The sequence below is a fragment of the Cheilinus undulatus genome, linkage group 3 (assembly GCF_018320785.1).
Source record: "Cheilinus undulatus linkage group 3, ASM1832078v1, whole genome shotgun sequence".
Lineage (NCBI taxonomy): Eukaryota > Metazoa > Chordata > Actinopteri > Labriformes > Labridae > Cheilinus > Cheilinus undulatus.
The window spans coordinates 56,816,782-56,830,539 of record NC_054867.1 but is presented as its reverse complement, the minus strand read 5'-3'; the positions used below and the strand labels follow the sequence as shown (position 1 = coordinate 56,830,539).

The 13,758-nt window shown below is 45.6% G+C and overlaps 1 protein-coding gene across 1 annotated transcript in view; it reads left to right on the top strand.

Annotated features, from left to right (window-relative positions):
- The window catches only part of LOC121507355 (E3 ubiquitin-protein ligase TRIM35-like), an 82,109-nt gene extending 70,956 nt beyond the window's left edge, over positions 1–11,153 (top strand). Inside the window, 4 exon segments of the mRNA XM_041783638.1 lie at positions 10,023–10,215; positions 10,848–10,887; positions 11,008–11,037; positions 11,138–11,153. Of these exon segments, the coding sequence (XP_041639572.1) occupies positions 10,023–10,215; positions 10,848–10,887; positions 11,008–11,037; positions 11,138–11,153 (279 nt within the window).
- The last annotated feature ends 2,605 nt before the right edge of the window (positions 11,154–13,758 follow it).

The following is a 13,758-nucleotide window of genomic DNA, read 5'->3' as shown; positions in this document are numbered from 1 at the left end:
AAGCACTGAGGGCATAAACTAGTATAATTTTACAGAAGGTCAACATCAGTGTTGGTTCAGGCTACAGTGTCCAGTACTGCCACTGAACTGAGACCAGCTGATCTCACACCAGCCTTCATCAGCTGACTCCCTTTCAGCACACTATTGGTTAACTGTACTCATGCTGCCGTATTTAAACTACTCTGACTTTGCTGCCCTCTCCTCCTCCACCCCAGCTCCTCCTTTATGCCACATCTGACTTAGTCAGTGTCATTTTTTTTAATTAAACCTTTATTTAACCAGGTTTGTCCCTTTGAGATCAAAGATCTCTTCTTCAAGGGAGACCTGATCAAGAACGGCAGCAGTACAGTTTCAACAACACATGCGCTCAAACTCACAACAATACACACCAGATATAAACAACAATAATAAAGAATCATCAGCTAAAACAGTGGCATTCAGAGAGTTTGAATTCAAGAGTTTCACTAAAGATTTAAAGACATTCAGAGTCACCAGGTTCTGCAGTTTAAATTCAGTCTGCAGATTATTCCAGGCTAAAGGAGCAGAGAAGCTAAAAGCCCTCTTTCCCAGCTCAGTTCAGACTTTGAGAACAACAAACTGCACAAAATCAAACAAACGCAAGAGGTGCAATCCATCCTTCAAGATTAACAGAGAGGAAAGGTCATCCAGAATAAATGAAGACGTACCAATGTCCAAGACCACGTGTGCTCAAAGAAGTCCAGGTGACTTTAGAATGTAAAGAACAATGATGAGTCAGAAATCAGTTAGTGATGAATCTCAGAGCTCCATGATTAACACTGTACAGCATTCATGGACAAAACATCTCCATAATCAGGAAAAGGTCAAAAGGTAGACTGGACCAGTCTCTTTTTGACATAGAAACAGAAACAGGACTTGTTTCTGCTCTGCTGTTTCTACTCTGCTGTTTCTACTCTGCTGTTTCTACTCTGCTGTTTCTGCTCTGCTGTTTCTACTCTGCTGTTTCTGCTCTGGTGTTTCTACTCTGCTGTTTCTACTCTGCTGTTTCTGCTCTGGTGTTTCTACTCTGCTGTTTCTACTCTGCTGTTTCTACTCTGCTGTTTCTACTCTGCTGTTTCTACTCTGCTGTTTCTGCTCTGGTGTTTCTACTCTGCTGTTTCTGCTCTGGTGTTTCTACTCTGCTGTTTCTACTCTGCTGTTTCTGCTCTGCTGTTTCTACTCTGGTGTTTCTGCTCTGCTGTTTCTGCTCTCCTGTTTCTGCTCTGCTGTTTCTACTCTGCTGTTTCTACTCTGCTGTTTCTGCTCTGGTGTTTCTGCTCTGGTGTTTCTGCTCTCCTGTTTCTGCTCTGCTGTTTCTGCTCTGGTGTTTCTGCTCTCCTGTTTCTGCTCTGGTGTTTCTGCTCTGCTGTTTCTGCTCTGGTGTTTCTGCTCTGCTGTTTCTGCTCTGCTGTTTCTGCTCTGCTGTTTCTGCTCTCCTGTTTCTGCTCTGCTGTTTCTGCTCTGCTGTTTCTGCTCTGCTGTTTCTGCTCTGCTGTTTCTGCTCTCCTGTTTCTGCTCTGGTGTTTCTGCTCTGCTGTTTCTGCTCTGGTGTTTCTGCTCTGCTGTTTCTGCTCTGCTGTTTCTGCTCTGGTGTTTCTGCTCTGCTGTTTCTGCTCTCCTGTTTCTGCTCTGCTGTTTCTGCTCTGCTGTTTCTGCTCTGCTGTTTCTGCTCTGCTGTTTCTGCTCTGCTGTTTCTGCTCTGCTGTTTCTGCTCTCCTGTTTCTGCTCTCCTGTTTCTGCTCTGGTGTTTCTGCTCTGGTGTTTCTGCTCTGGTGTTTCTACTCTGCTGTTTCTACTCTGGTGTTTCTACTCTGGTGTTTCTACTCTGGTGTTTCTACTCTGCTGTTTCTGCTCTGCTGTTTCTGCTCTGCTGTTTCTGCTCTCCTGTTTCTGCTCTGGTGTTTCTGCTCTCCTGTTTCTGCTCTGGTGTTTCTGCTCTGCTGTTTCTGCTCTCCTGTTTCTGCTCTGCTGTTTCTACTCTGCTGTTTCTACTCTGCTGTTTCTGCTCTCCTGTTTCTGCTCTGGTGTTTCTGCTCTCCTGTTTCTGCTCTGCTGTTTCTACTCTGCTGTTTCTGCTCTCCTGTTTCTGCTCTGCTGTTTCTACTCTGCTGTTTCTACTCTGCTGTTTCTGCTCTCCTGTTTCTGCTCTGGTGTTTCTGCTCTCCTGTTTCTGCTCTGGTGTTTCTGCTCTGCTGTTTCTGCTCTGCTGTTTCTGCTCTGCTGTTTCTACTCTGCTGTTTCTGCTCTCCTGTTTCTGCTCTGGTGTTTCTGCTCTCCTGTTTCTGCTCTGGTGTTTCTGCTCTGCTGTTTCTGCTCTGCTGTTTCTACTCTGCTGTTTCTGCTCTGCTGTTTCTGCTCTGCTGTTTCTGCTCTCCTGTTTCTGCTCTGGTGTTTCTGCTCTGCTGTTTCTGCTCTGCTGTTTCTGCTCTGGTGTTTCTGCTCTGGTGTTTCTACTCTGCTGTTTCTGCTCTGGTGTTTCTACTCTGCTGTTTCTACTCTGGTGTTTCTGCTCTGCTGTTTCTGCTCTGGTGTTTCTGCTCTGCTGTTTCTGCTCTGCTGTTTCTGCTCTGGTGTTTCTGCTCTGGTGTTTCTGCTCTGGTGTTTCTACTCTGCTGTTTCTACTCTGGTGTTTCTACTCTGGTGTTTCTACTCTGGTGTTTCTACTCTGCTGTTTCTACTCTGGTGTTTCTACTCTGCTGTTTCTGCTCTGCTGTTTCTACTCTGCTGTTTCTACTCTGCTGTTTCTGCTCTCCTGTTTCTGCTCTGCTGTTTCTGCTCTCCTGTTTCTGCTCTGGTGTTTCTGCTCTGCTGTTTCTGCTCTCCTGTTTCTGCTCTGCTGTTTCTACTCTGCTGTTTCTACTCTGCTGTTTCTGCTCTCCTGTTTCTGCTCTGGTGTTTCTGCTCTCCTGTTTCTGCTCTGGTGTTTCTACTCTGCTGTTTCTACTCTGCTGTTTCTGCTCTGCTGTTTCTGCTCTGGTGTTTCTGCTCTGCTGTTTCTGCTCTGGTGTTTCTGCTCTGCTGTTTCTGCTCTGCTGTTTCTGCTCTGCTGTTTCTGCTCTGCTGTTTCTGCTCTGCTGTTTCTGCTCTCCTGTTTCTGCTCTGGTGTTTCTACTCTGCTGTTTCTACTCTGGTGTTTCTGCTCTCCTGTTTCTGCTCTGGTGTTTCTGCTCTGGTGTTTCTACTCTGCTGTTTCTACTCTGGTGTTTCTGCTCTGGTGTTTCTGCTCTGGTGTTTCTGCTCTGGTGTTTCTGCTCTGCTGTTTCTGCTCTGCTGTTTCTGCTCTGGTGTTTCTGCTCTGCTGTTTCTGCTCTGCTGTTTCTGCTCTGGTGTTTCTACTCTGCTGTTTCTGCTCTGGTGTTTCTACTCTGCTGTTTCTACTCTGGTGTTTCTGCTCTCCTGTTTCTGCTCTCCTGTTTCTGCTCTGGTGTTTCTGCTCTGCTGTTTCTACTCTGCTGTTTCTGCTCTGGTGTTTCTGCTCTGGTGTTTCTACTCTGCTGTTTCTGCTCTGCTGTTTCTGCTCTGGTGTTTCTGCTCTGGTGTTTCTGCTCTGCTGTTTCTACTCTGGTGTTTCTGCTCTCCTGTTTCTGCTCTGGTGTTTCTACTCTGCTGTTTCTGCTCTGCTGTTTCTGCTCTGGTGTTTCTGCTCTGCTGTTTCTACTCTGCTGTTTCTGCTCTCCTGTTTCTGCTCTCCTGTTTCTGCTCTGGTGTTTCTGCTCTGCTGTTTCTGCTCTGGTGTTTCTACTCTGCTGTTTCTACTCTGGTGTTTCTGCTCTCCTGTTTCTGCTCTGGTGTTTCTGCTCTGGTGTTTCTGCTCTGCTGTTTCTTCTCTCCTGTTTCTGCTCTGGTGTTTCTGCTCTCCTGTTTCTGCTCTGGTGTTTCTGCTCTCCTGTTTCTACTCTGGTGTTTCTGCTCTGCTGTTTCTGCTCTGGTGTTTCTGCTCTGCTGTTTCTGCTCTGGTGTTTCTGCTCTGCTGTTTCTGCTCTGGTGTTTCTGCTCTCCTGTTTCTGCTCTGGTGTTTCTGCTCTGCTGTTTCTGCTCTGGTGTTTCTGCTCTCCTGTTTCTGCTCTGGTGTTTCTGCTCTCCTGTTTCTGCTCTGCTGTTTCTGCTCTCCTGTTTCTGCTCTGCTGTTTCTGCTCTGCTGTTTCTGCTCTGGTGTTTCTGCTCTGGTGTTTCTGCTCTCCTGTTTCTGCTCTGCTGTTTCTGCTCTGGTGTTTCTGCTCTCCTGTTTCTGCTCTGGTGTTTCTGCTCTGCTGTTTCTGCTCTGGTGTTTCTGCTCTCCTGTTTCTGCTCTGGTGTTTCTACTCTGCTGTTTCTGCTCTGGTGTTTCTACTCTGCTGTTTCTACTCTGGTGTTTCTGCTCTCCTGTTTCTGCTCTGGTGTTTCTGCTCTGGTGTTTCTACTCTGCTGTTTCTGCTCTCCTGTTTCTGCTCTGCTGTTTCTGCTCTGCTGTTTCTACTCTGCTGTTTCTACTCTGCTGTTTCTGCTCTCCTGTTTCTGCTCTGGTGTTTCTGCTCTCCTGTTTCTGCTCTCCTGTTTCTGCTCTGCTGTTTCTACTCTGCTGTTTCTACTCTCCTGTTTCTGCTCTGCTGTTTCTGCTCTCCTGTTTCTACTCTGCTGTTTCTACTCTGCTGTTTCTACTCTGCTGTTTCTACTCTGCTGTTTCTACTCTGCTGTTTCTACTCTGCTGTTTCTACTCTGCTGTTTCTACTCTGCTGTTTCTGCTCTCCTGTTTCTGCTCTCCTGTTTCTACTCTGCTGTTTCTACTCTGCTGTTTCTACTCTGCTGTTTCTACTCTGCTGTTTCTACTCTGCTGTTTCTACTCTGCTGTTTCTACTCTGCTGTTTCTGCTCTGCTGTTTCTGCTCTGCTGTTTCTGCTCTGCTGTTTCTACTCTCCTGTTTCTGCTCTGGTGTTTCTACTCTCCTGTTTCTGCTCTGGTGTTTCTGCTCTCCTGTTTCTGCTCTGGTGTTTCTGCTCTGGTGTTTCTACTCTGGTGTTTCTACTCTGGTGTTTCTACTCTGGTGTTTCTGCTCTGCTGTTTCTACTCTGGTGTTTCTGCTCTGCTGTTTCTGCTCTCCTGTTTCTGCTCTGGTGTTTCTGCTCTGGTGTTTCTGCTCTCCTGTTTCTGCTCTGGTGTTTCTGCTCTGCTGTTTCTACTCTGCTGTTTCTACTCTGCTGTTTCTGCTCTCCTGTTTCTGCTCTGGTGTTTCTGCTCTCCTGTTTCTGCTCTGCTGTTTCTGCTCTCCTGTTTCTGCTCTGCTGTTTCTACTCTGCTGTTTCTGCTCTCCTGTTTCTGCTCTGCTGTTTCTGCTCTCCTGTTTCTGCTCTGCTGTTTCTGCTCTCCTGTTTCTACTCTGCTGTTTCTACTCTGCTGTTTCTACTCTGCTGTTTCTACTCTGCTGTTTCTACTCTGCTGTTTCTACTCTGCTGTTTCTGCTCTCCTGTTTCTGCTCTCCTGTTTCTACTCTGCTGTTTCTACTCTGCTGTTTCTACTCTGCTGTTTCTACTCTGCTGTTTCTACTCTGCTGTTTCTACTCTGCTGTTTCTGCTCTGCTGTTTCTACTCTGCTGTTTCTGCTCTGCTGTTTCTACTCTCCTGTTTCTGCTCTGGTGTTTCTACTCTCCTGTTTCTGCTCTGGTGTTTCTGCTCTCCTGTTTCTGCTCTGGTGTTTCTGCTCTGGTGTTTCTACTCTGGTGTTTCTACTCTGGTGTTTCTACTCTGGTGTTTCTGCTCTGCTGTTTCTACTCTGGTGTTTCTGCTCTGCTGTTTCTGCTCTCCTGTTTCTGCTCTGGTGTTTCTGCTCTGGTGTTTCTGCTCTCCTGTTTCTGCTCTGCTGTTTCTGCTCTCCTGTTTCTGCTCTGCTGTTTCTGCTCTGCTGTATCTGCTCTGCTGTTTCTGCTCCTCTCCCTGCCTCAGGATCTCCTACAGGGACAGGAAGTACAGGGATTTTAGCTGTTCCTGCTGGATGGTTTCTACATAGACTGGTGGGAATACGGGGAGACCCCAGAACAGCCACACCACCAAACATAAAGAACAGCATTGAGAAAGGATTAGAAACTGATAATAAAGGACATCTATGACCCCACATCAGGGGTTTGTTGGCAGACGGTTCCTGACTGAAATCCTCTTTCGGACTGGTGTTGATGGTGGATCTTTGATTCTTTTGTGAGCTGAGCCGTAATTCTCAACATTAAAACTAAAAAGTCTTTAAATATTTCACTCTTTTATTGTAGAACATACAGAAGTATAGAAACCTTCAGACTAAACCGGGTCATGACGGGCTGTTCCTTTAGTCAGTGCTGTGGCTCGACCACTGCCCTCTCTCTCTCTCTGTCTGTGAATACCAGAGCAGCTGACGCTGTGATTCACTCCTCCGCTGAAATACTTTCCCAGGAGGAACAATGAGAAAGGGCGGGACTCTGTTTACAGAGCCGGGTCGACGTATGACAGAGGTGTCACTGAAACATTCACACACTGACCTGAGAGGGAGGACAGAGGCGTTGAAACATTTCTTTTATTTTCATTTGAACAGATCAGAAACATGAGGAAGTGTTTGTCTGGAGAGATAACAGCTGCTTTAGCCAATAAAAACTCAGTAAAGCAGCGGCGCTCTTCCTCTGGAGTTCATCTGGGATGAAGCAGCTCTAGTCAGACTGATTCTAATGTCATTAGTCAGCAGCTCTTTGGAGCTCAGTGATAGCAGCAGCAGGTCTTAGAGGCAGAGCCGTGACTGATGATGATTATCGGACATCTGACGAAGGATCCCCATTGATCCTGATGGCTGACAGACGGCTGCTATAACAGGATGGAACAGCCCGCAAACCAACATTTATCCAAAAACAACCAGGATAAGAAATATCAGAGTGAAACTGAGGAAGAAAACTTGACTTTGGCGCCCCCTGTGGACAGAGCGTTCACCCATTAACCTCTCTGAATAAAGAACCATCATTTATCCTGATAACTGAAGCTTTTTAGATCTCTTACTGCTACTCTTGTATTCATGAACACCAGAAACAAATAGAAATTCAAAAAAGTTGAAAAATGTGCAAAATGTGAATTTAATGGAGTTTCTTTCCAACCTATATTCAGTTGAACATGTTTAACGTTCAAACTGGAACATTTCATTGTTTTTTGGAACTGTACGTTCTCTCTGAATCTTTCACCTGCAACACGCTACAAAAAAGTTGGGACAGGAGAATGTTTACCTCTGTGCTACATCATAACAGCCATAAGCCTCTGAGGACTGGAGATTGCTGAAATATTCTAGAGTCCGATTCTGCATCTGAAGATGCTCAGCAGTGCAGGGGTTCCGTTGTCTTATTTTGTGCTTCATAATGCTCCATGCATTTTCAGTGGGAGACGTCTGGACTAACTGCAGGCTAGTCTAGGCCCCTCCCTCTTTTCTGTGAAGCCACGCTGTTGTAACTCCTGCAGAATGTGTCTAGCTAAACTCAGGATGGATGTCCCAGAGGTAGCTGTTGTCTGGATGGAGCTGTAGCTCTCAGTGTCACTGCTACAGATGTGACAGTGACCCACGCCGTGGCCACTACTACACCCCCCCACCATCACAGATTCTGGCCTTTAAGCTTTGCAGGGTCAGTGAGCTGGATGGTCCTTGTCCTCTTTAGCCCGGAGGACACGAAGGTCATCATCTCCAAAGGTGGACTTATCAGACCACAGCACACTTCTCCTCTTTGAGCCAGTCCCTGTCAAATGAGCTCAGGACCAGAGGAGTCAGCTGTTGATATCAGCCTCTATCAGTCTGTGTTGGTGTAGCGCCAGGTCATAGCTGACGTTATCTCTCTCTCTAGAAGAGGGCCGGTTTAGACCGGACTCTCTGCTGTGGCCTTTTATAATAGACCGGTGATTTGGTGGAGTCCGTGCTGGTTTTCTAAAGTGTTACTGAGCACACATGTTAATATCCATCACAGAATGATGCCCAGTTTTAATACAGTGCTGCAATCAGGGTCAAAGGTCACAGGCATCCATTGCTAGTTCCCCTCCTCTGTGCATGTGGGGTTCTCTCCAGGTTCTCCGGCTTCCTCCCACCACAAACATGCCCGTTAGGCTAACTGGTCACTCTAAATTGGCCATGAGTTTGAGCGTGCCTGGTGGTCATCTCTAAATGTCAGCCCTGTGATTGGGTAGTGACCAGTCCAGGGTGAACCTCCATTTTTGGCCTAGAGATGCACATGGCCCATGTGAAAAATAGGCAAACCTTCTCTTTTCAAGGTTCTCAGCTGCTGGGATGTGTGTAGAAGTTGTGTAAGATGCGGCGCTCATGCAGGCAGTCTGAAAGCACGGCTGAATATCAGACCACCACCGAGTCTGAAACAGCCGTTAGAACGGCTGGTTGGAGTCAGGCAGATCCACTGAAACAGGCCGTTTAAGCAAAGACCAAAGTGATACGTCTTCTCCGTCTGTTTGAACCGGATACAGTGGCGTATTTAGACAGAAACAGGAACATGTGGTTGTTAATATTAGACGTTATTGATGTGGGCGGTGATAGAGCGGCTGCTGCAGCAGAAAGACTGATAATAGAAGCTGCAGCTCCAGGTGTTTCACACACAGATTCTATAAGTCTGACTGATAAGGCCAACAGGTGTCTCTGGAGTCTTGGCAGCAGTTAGCGGAGCTTCTGGTTCCTAAAACTCCAACATGCGCTCACACGTGATCAGTGTGTACGGACCTGTGTGTGCAGAACATGCAGAGGAAAGCTTGCCAAACCAAATACACACCCACTCTCTGATTCCCATGGGATTCTTCCTTCCAAAGCATGTGCTGCAGAGAAAGCGTGGTGAGGGCGTGTGTCCAGACTTCTTATGGTGCTTTCAATCAAAGCTAGTGAACTAGAAATGTTAAAGCATTTCTTTTCAGGAAATAAAGCCAGAGATCTACAGGACATAGAAACACACATTCAACAGTCACTCTCAGTGTCCCAGAATGATATCATTGTTGATGTCAGGTCAGGGTGTCAAACCAGACAGAAGATGAGGGGTGAATTCAGTCAGACACTTTATCGACAGACACACATGGTTGGTTATTAATCTGCACTTATGTTGTTATTGATATTTGGTGGTCTGATCCCTCTGCCCTTCTCCTGCTCTGCCTACGTGGGAAGAATCAAGCAGGAACAGAAACACTCCTGCTTTTCTGCTGCTGGTGGGTAAAGCCTGAGGCGGGGAGAGACACAGAAACACCAGAGCGGAGCGGAGCAGGCATCAGTGACCACACCATGACCCTGTTTAAGTCTAGCAGGATAAGGAGGAGCTGGGGTGGAGTACAGACTACAGTTAACCAGTAGTGTGCTTAAAGGGAATCAGCTGGCCATCAGCTGATGAGGGCTTGTGTGAGATCAGCTGGTTTCAGTTTTGGCAGAGCTTCACTCCCTAAGCTAACGCTATATGTTAGATTTGAGGGGCATGATTGATGACCTTACAGCACCGGAGCGTTTGTGGCTCCTGATGTTTGATGATGAACTATAAATGAGTGTACAGACCTGGCCTTAGCTCAAACTCACCACAGATACTGTACAGACATAGATCACTGATTGTGAAAGTCAGGACCAATGCTGATGTTTCTGTCAGTTCTTGTTCATTTCTCTCATTTCTAACAGACCAGAGTTGGTGGGAGGCCACATCCTCTCTGAATCAGCTGTTAGGTGTGCAGAGAGCTGTTATCAAATAGGTATGACACAACAGAGCAGCATCTACTACTGACTTTATTTACCAGGGGCAGATATTAGTCTAAAGGGCCGAAGAGGCCGATACAGGAGTGGAACCTCAAAAATACACATACTCCGCCTGCGCTGCATTCCACGAGTGCAACGCTTTTCACCGACTGATGACAAGAGACCTGGCACATCTGTGAAGCTCCAGGCAGCGTCCCACAGCCCTGAGCAGCTTCACAGGCACCCATTCCCGTAAGAGTAAACCAAGGATTTTGGCTTTCCTGAGGTGACTAGTTCTTCCCTAACCAACCTCGTCCTGCTGTATCCCTCCCCAGACTCTCCTGCAGGTTTTAGAGGTATTTCTTGCAGCCTTCTTTGGGACTAGACCGGGCTCCCGGTCTGTGCAGATCAAGAGTCAGATCCTCTTTGGCTCCATGAACCCTGCAGTAACAGCCAGTAAAGCACAGACACAGCTCAGTAATGATGTCCGCCAACGCCACGAGTCGGTCCACATTACCACTTCAGACGGTAAATATACAGTCCTGCTGAACAGCCTTATGGGTAAATGACAAGCAGATAAAAGCCACCTGTATGAAGAGAGGGAGTTTCCCTTTAACCAAAGCTGACAGATGACTGAAGGCGGTTAGAGAGGGCGCGTTTTTGTTTGGATAATCTTTATTGACACAGACAAGGATCTGCTGATGGAGCGGCTTTTCTCTGACTCCTCCCTGTTTTACATCTGACCGCTACGTTCACTAAAGCGTCTGCTCCATTGTGTGAAATCTGCAGCTCTGTACCCAGACTCAGACTGAACCTGAGGATGATCCAGGAGAGGCGTTCCTGCAGAGTATGACATCTCTGATCCCTGCAGTATGTTCCAAACATGTCTGACTAAAGTCTGCTCACGTCCACACTTCACTGCACGGTTTCATCTGATGTAGAGAAACCTCAAAATGTTAGAATAAAAACAAAGATCACATTGCTGCTGCGGTGGTGGGATTGGCTAATACTCCCATAGCGCCCTCTGCTATCAGTGCATGAATGTGGAGAGACTGACCAGGTGTGAACAGGTGTGCTCAGGTGTGATCAGGTGTGAACAGGTGTGCTCAGGTGTGATCAGGTGTGAACAGGTGTGAACAGGTGTGAACAGATGTGAACAGGTGTGCTCAGGTGTGAACAGGTGTGCTCAGGTGTGAACAGGTGTGAACAGGTGTGATCAGGTGTGAACAGGTGTGAACAGGTGTGCTCAGGTGTGATCAGGTGTGAACAGGTGTGAACAGGTGTGCTCAGGTGTGAACAGGTGTGAACAGGTGTGAACAGGTGTGAACAGGTGTGCTCAGGTGTGAACAGGTATGAACAGGTGTGAACAGGTGTGAACAGGTGTGATCAGGTGTGAACAGGTATGAACAGGTGTGAACAGGTGTGAACAGGTGTGATCAGGTGTGAACAGGTGTGCTCAGGTGTGAACAGGTATGAACAGGTATGAACAGGTGTGAACAGGTATGAACAGGTGTGATCAGGTGTGACCAGGTGTGCTCAGGTGTGAACAGGTGTGACAGTCCTGAGCACGCAGGGTTAACTCTCAGGTCCTGAGCCTGAAAGTCACCAAACTTTATCCAGAAAATGTCATGTAGTCCGTTTTATTTCCAGCATTTTCTCCAGTCTAACTGATTTAAACTTCAGTCGTACTGAAAACATGAGGTTTGGTTCGTCTTCATGCCTGTGGCAGAGAAAATCTGAAAAGTTTTTACGACATGAAAAACATGAAGAAGTCACGCACAAATCAAATAATAGCAACAAAAACCACATAACAGCCCATAAGAGGCCTTCTTCATCAGTGTCCTCTTCCTGCTGCTCGTTTGATGTGACGACTTTAAAGATGATTTTTTTGTCTTTTTCCTCGAAGTATAAAACCGACTTTGTACACTTCCTGTCTGACAGGAAGTTTCCCTGCAGCTCTCTCTCTTGTGGCGGCACAAAAACATCACTGAGCACGCTGAAAAGGCACAAGAAGTGTATAAGACCACAGGTGAAGGTGTTTAGTTTCCATGGTTACCACAACTTCCTGTCAAAGTCAGTAAACAAAAAACAAACATGGCAGTGATAGCTTGAGAGAGAGCGTGCACCTCTGAGTTTCTGCAGAGAGAGAGGGGAGGACGGAGAAAGTGAGACGTTTGTGCTCAGGGTGAGAGATCGGAGCAGAGAGAGGAGATGAAAGAGACACGTGGAGAATGAGCCGAGGCCTTCAGGCTGCTTTACAGTCCCACAAAGAAAAGAAAGTGAGGAAGAGAAAAGCTGCCTTAGGAATTCCATTCAGGCGTTTCTAAGAAAGCGTGGGAATTCCTTGGAAAACTCTCCTCAGGGGCGGCAGATGGAGACTCACTCAAACCAAAACAACATTTTTCACTCTCCTGCTCTGCTGCCTTTATAAATGCACGCTCCTGCTGACATCCTTAAACATGCATCCAGAGGTTCACTGCAGAGGATGAAGCCAAGCCCTTAAAAATGTTTAAACTTTAATGTTTCTGCACAGAAACTGTGTTGGACTGTTTTCCTGCAGGCCTGAGTAGAGCTTAGCAAACTGGACATCTGTCCAACCTGACGTTGTTATGCAAATGCATGCTTTAAAGAAGATATTATGTTTATGCCTATATTGGAGTATTACAGAATCGTTCCATCTACCCATGAACTACAGTTTCACAGCGTTCATCCAGGCTGCAGATGGAGGCCTTTTCATTCCTGCCTGCTGCTGTTTTATTTGTTTTATTAGTTACAGACAGCTTCACCCTCAGGTATCAGGTTGCACAAAGTTTCTTTCAAGACAGATTTCTGAATTCAAATTTCAGTTTCTCTGACAGGTCAGGGAAACACTGAAACACATTTACTCCCCTTTAAAGCCATTAAGGACAAACATGTCCACTCCCATAAAACTGCTATAAAAACTTCACAGATTCATGTTTTTTTCTGCTTGTTTTGCATAAATCTCTAAAACAACTTCAGCTGTGCTCAAAACTACCAAACATTCAATCATTTTGAGGATTTTAACCCTTTAAATGCCAGTTTGATTACTTAAAGTCAATGTTGTTTTTTAATGAAAAAAAGTGAAATTTTCCTTAAACCAAATGTTGGATGTCTGGGGCATTATTTCTAAATCCAGCTTGGACATGTCCATGATTAGACAAAATATTGACTTTGATGCATTTTTAGTTTTTGTGTAGCATCTGATTTAAAATTTACTACACTATGGAGTCATTAAAGACAAAAACGTCCACTTCCAAAAACAGAAATTAAAATAGTATACATTAGTATTTTTTTCTGCTTTTTTTTGGTCACATCTTTTGATTTGTTCTAATCAAAACAATCGATTACTGAATAATTTTTAGAATTTTAACCCTTTAAATGCCAGTTTGATTACAGGATGGTCATATGTTTTTTTTCTAAAAAAATCACACAAAACAGTGATTATTATCCAGATAACTAATGTTGGGGTGGGGGGTGTTTTTTTTAAATCAGTCCTGGGTATGTGAAACATTAACCAAAATATTGACTTTGATGCATTATTAGTTTTTGTGTAGCATCCCATGTAAAAGTGACTATCCTTTCGAATCACTTTTGGACAAAAACGTCCTGTTGACTCCCATTCGAACCACATTTTTAAGTAATCAAACTGGCATTTAAAGGCTTAAAATCCTCAAAATGATTGAATGTTTGGTAGTTTTGAGCACAGCTGAAGTTGTTTAAGAGATTTATGCCAAAAAAAAAAGCAGAAAAAGTATGAATCTGTTAAGTTTTTATAGCAGTTTTATGGAAGTGGACATGTTTGTCCTCGATGGCTTTACAGCGGAGTAAATTAAAGTGATGCCTGAGAGTTAAAACAGGCTTCTCAGCAGAATTTCTTTATGCAGAATCACATCAGGAGTTCACATCATCTGTACAGGACTATACCAGCTAATTCATGCAGAATTCAAAGCTGGCCTCTGCTCTGAGCAGATCTCCAATGAGCTAGGAAAGCACTTCTGTGCTGTCAGATTCTGCAGCCTGCAAGGATGCTGGTCACAAAGGCAAATATCC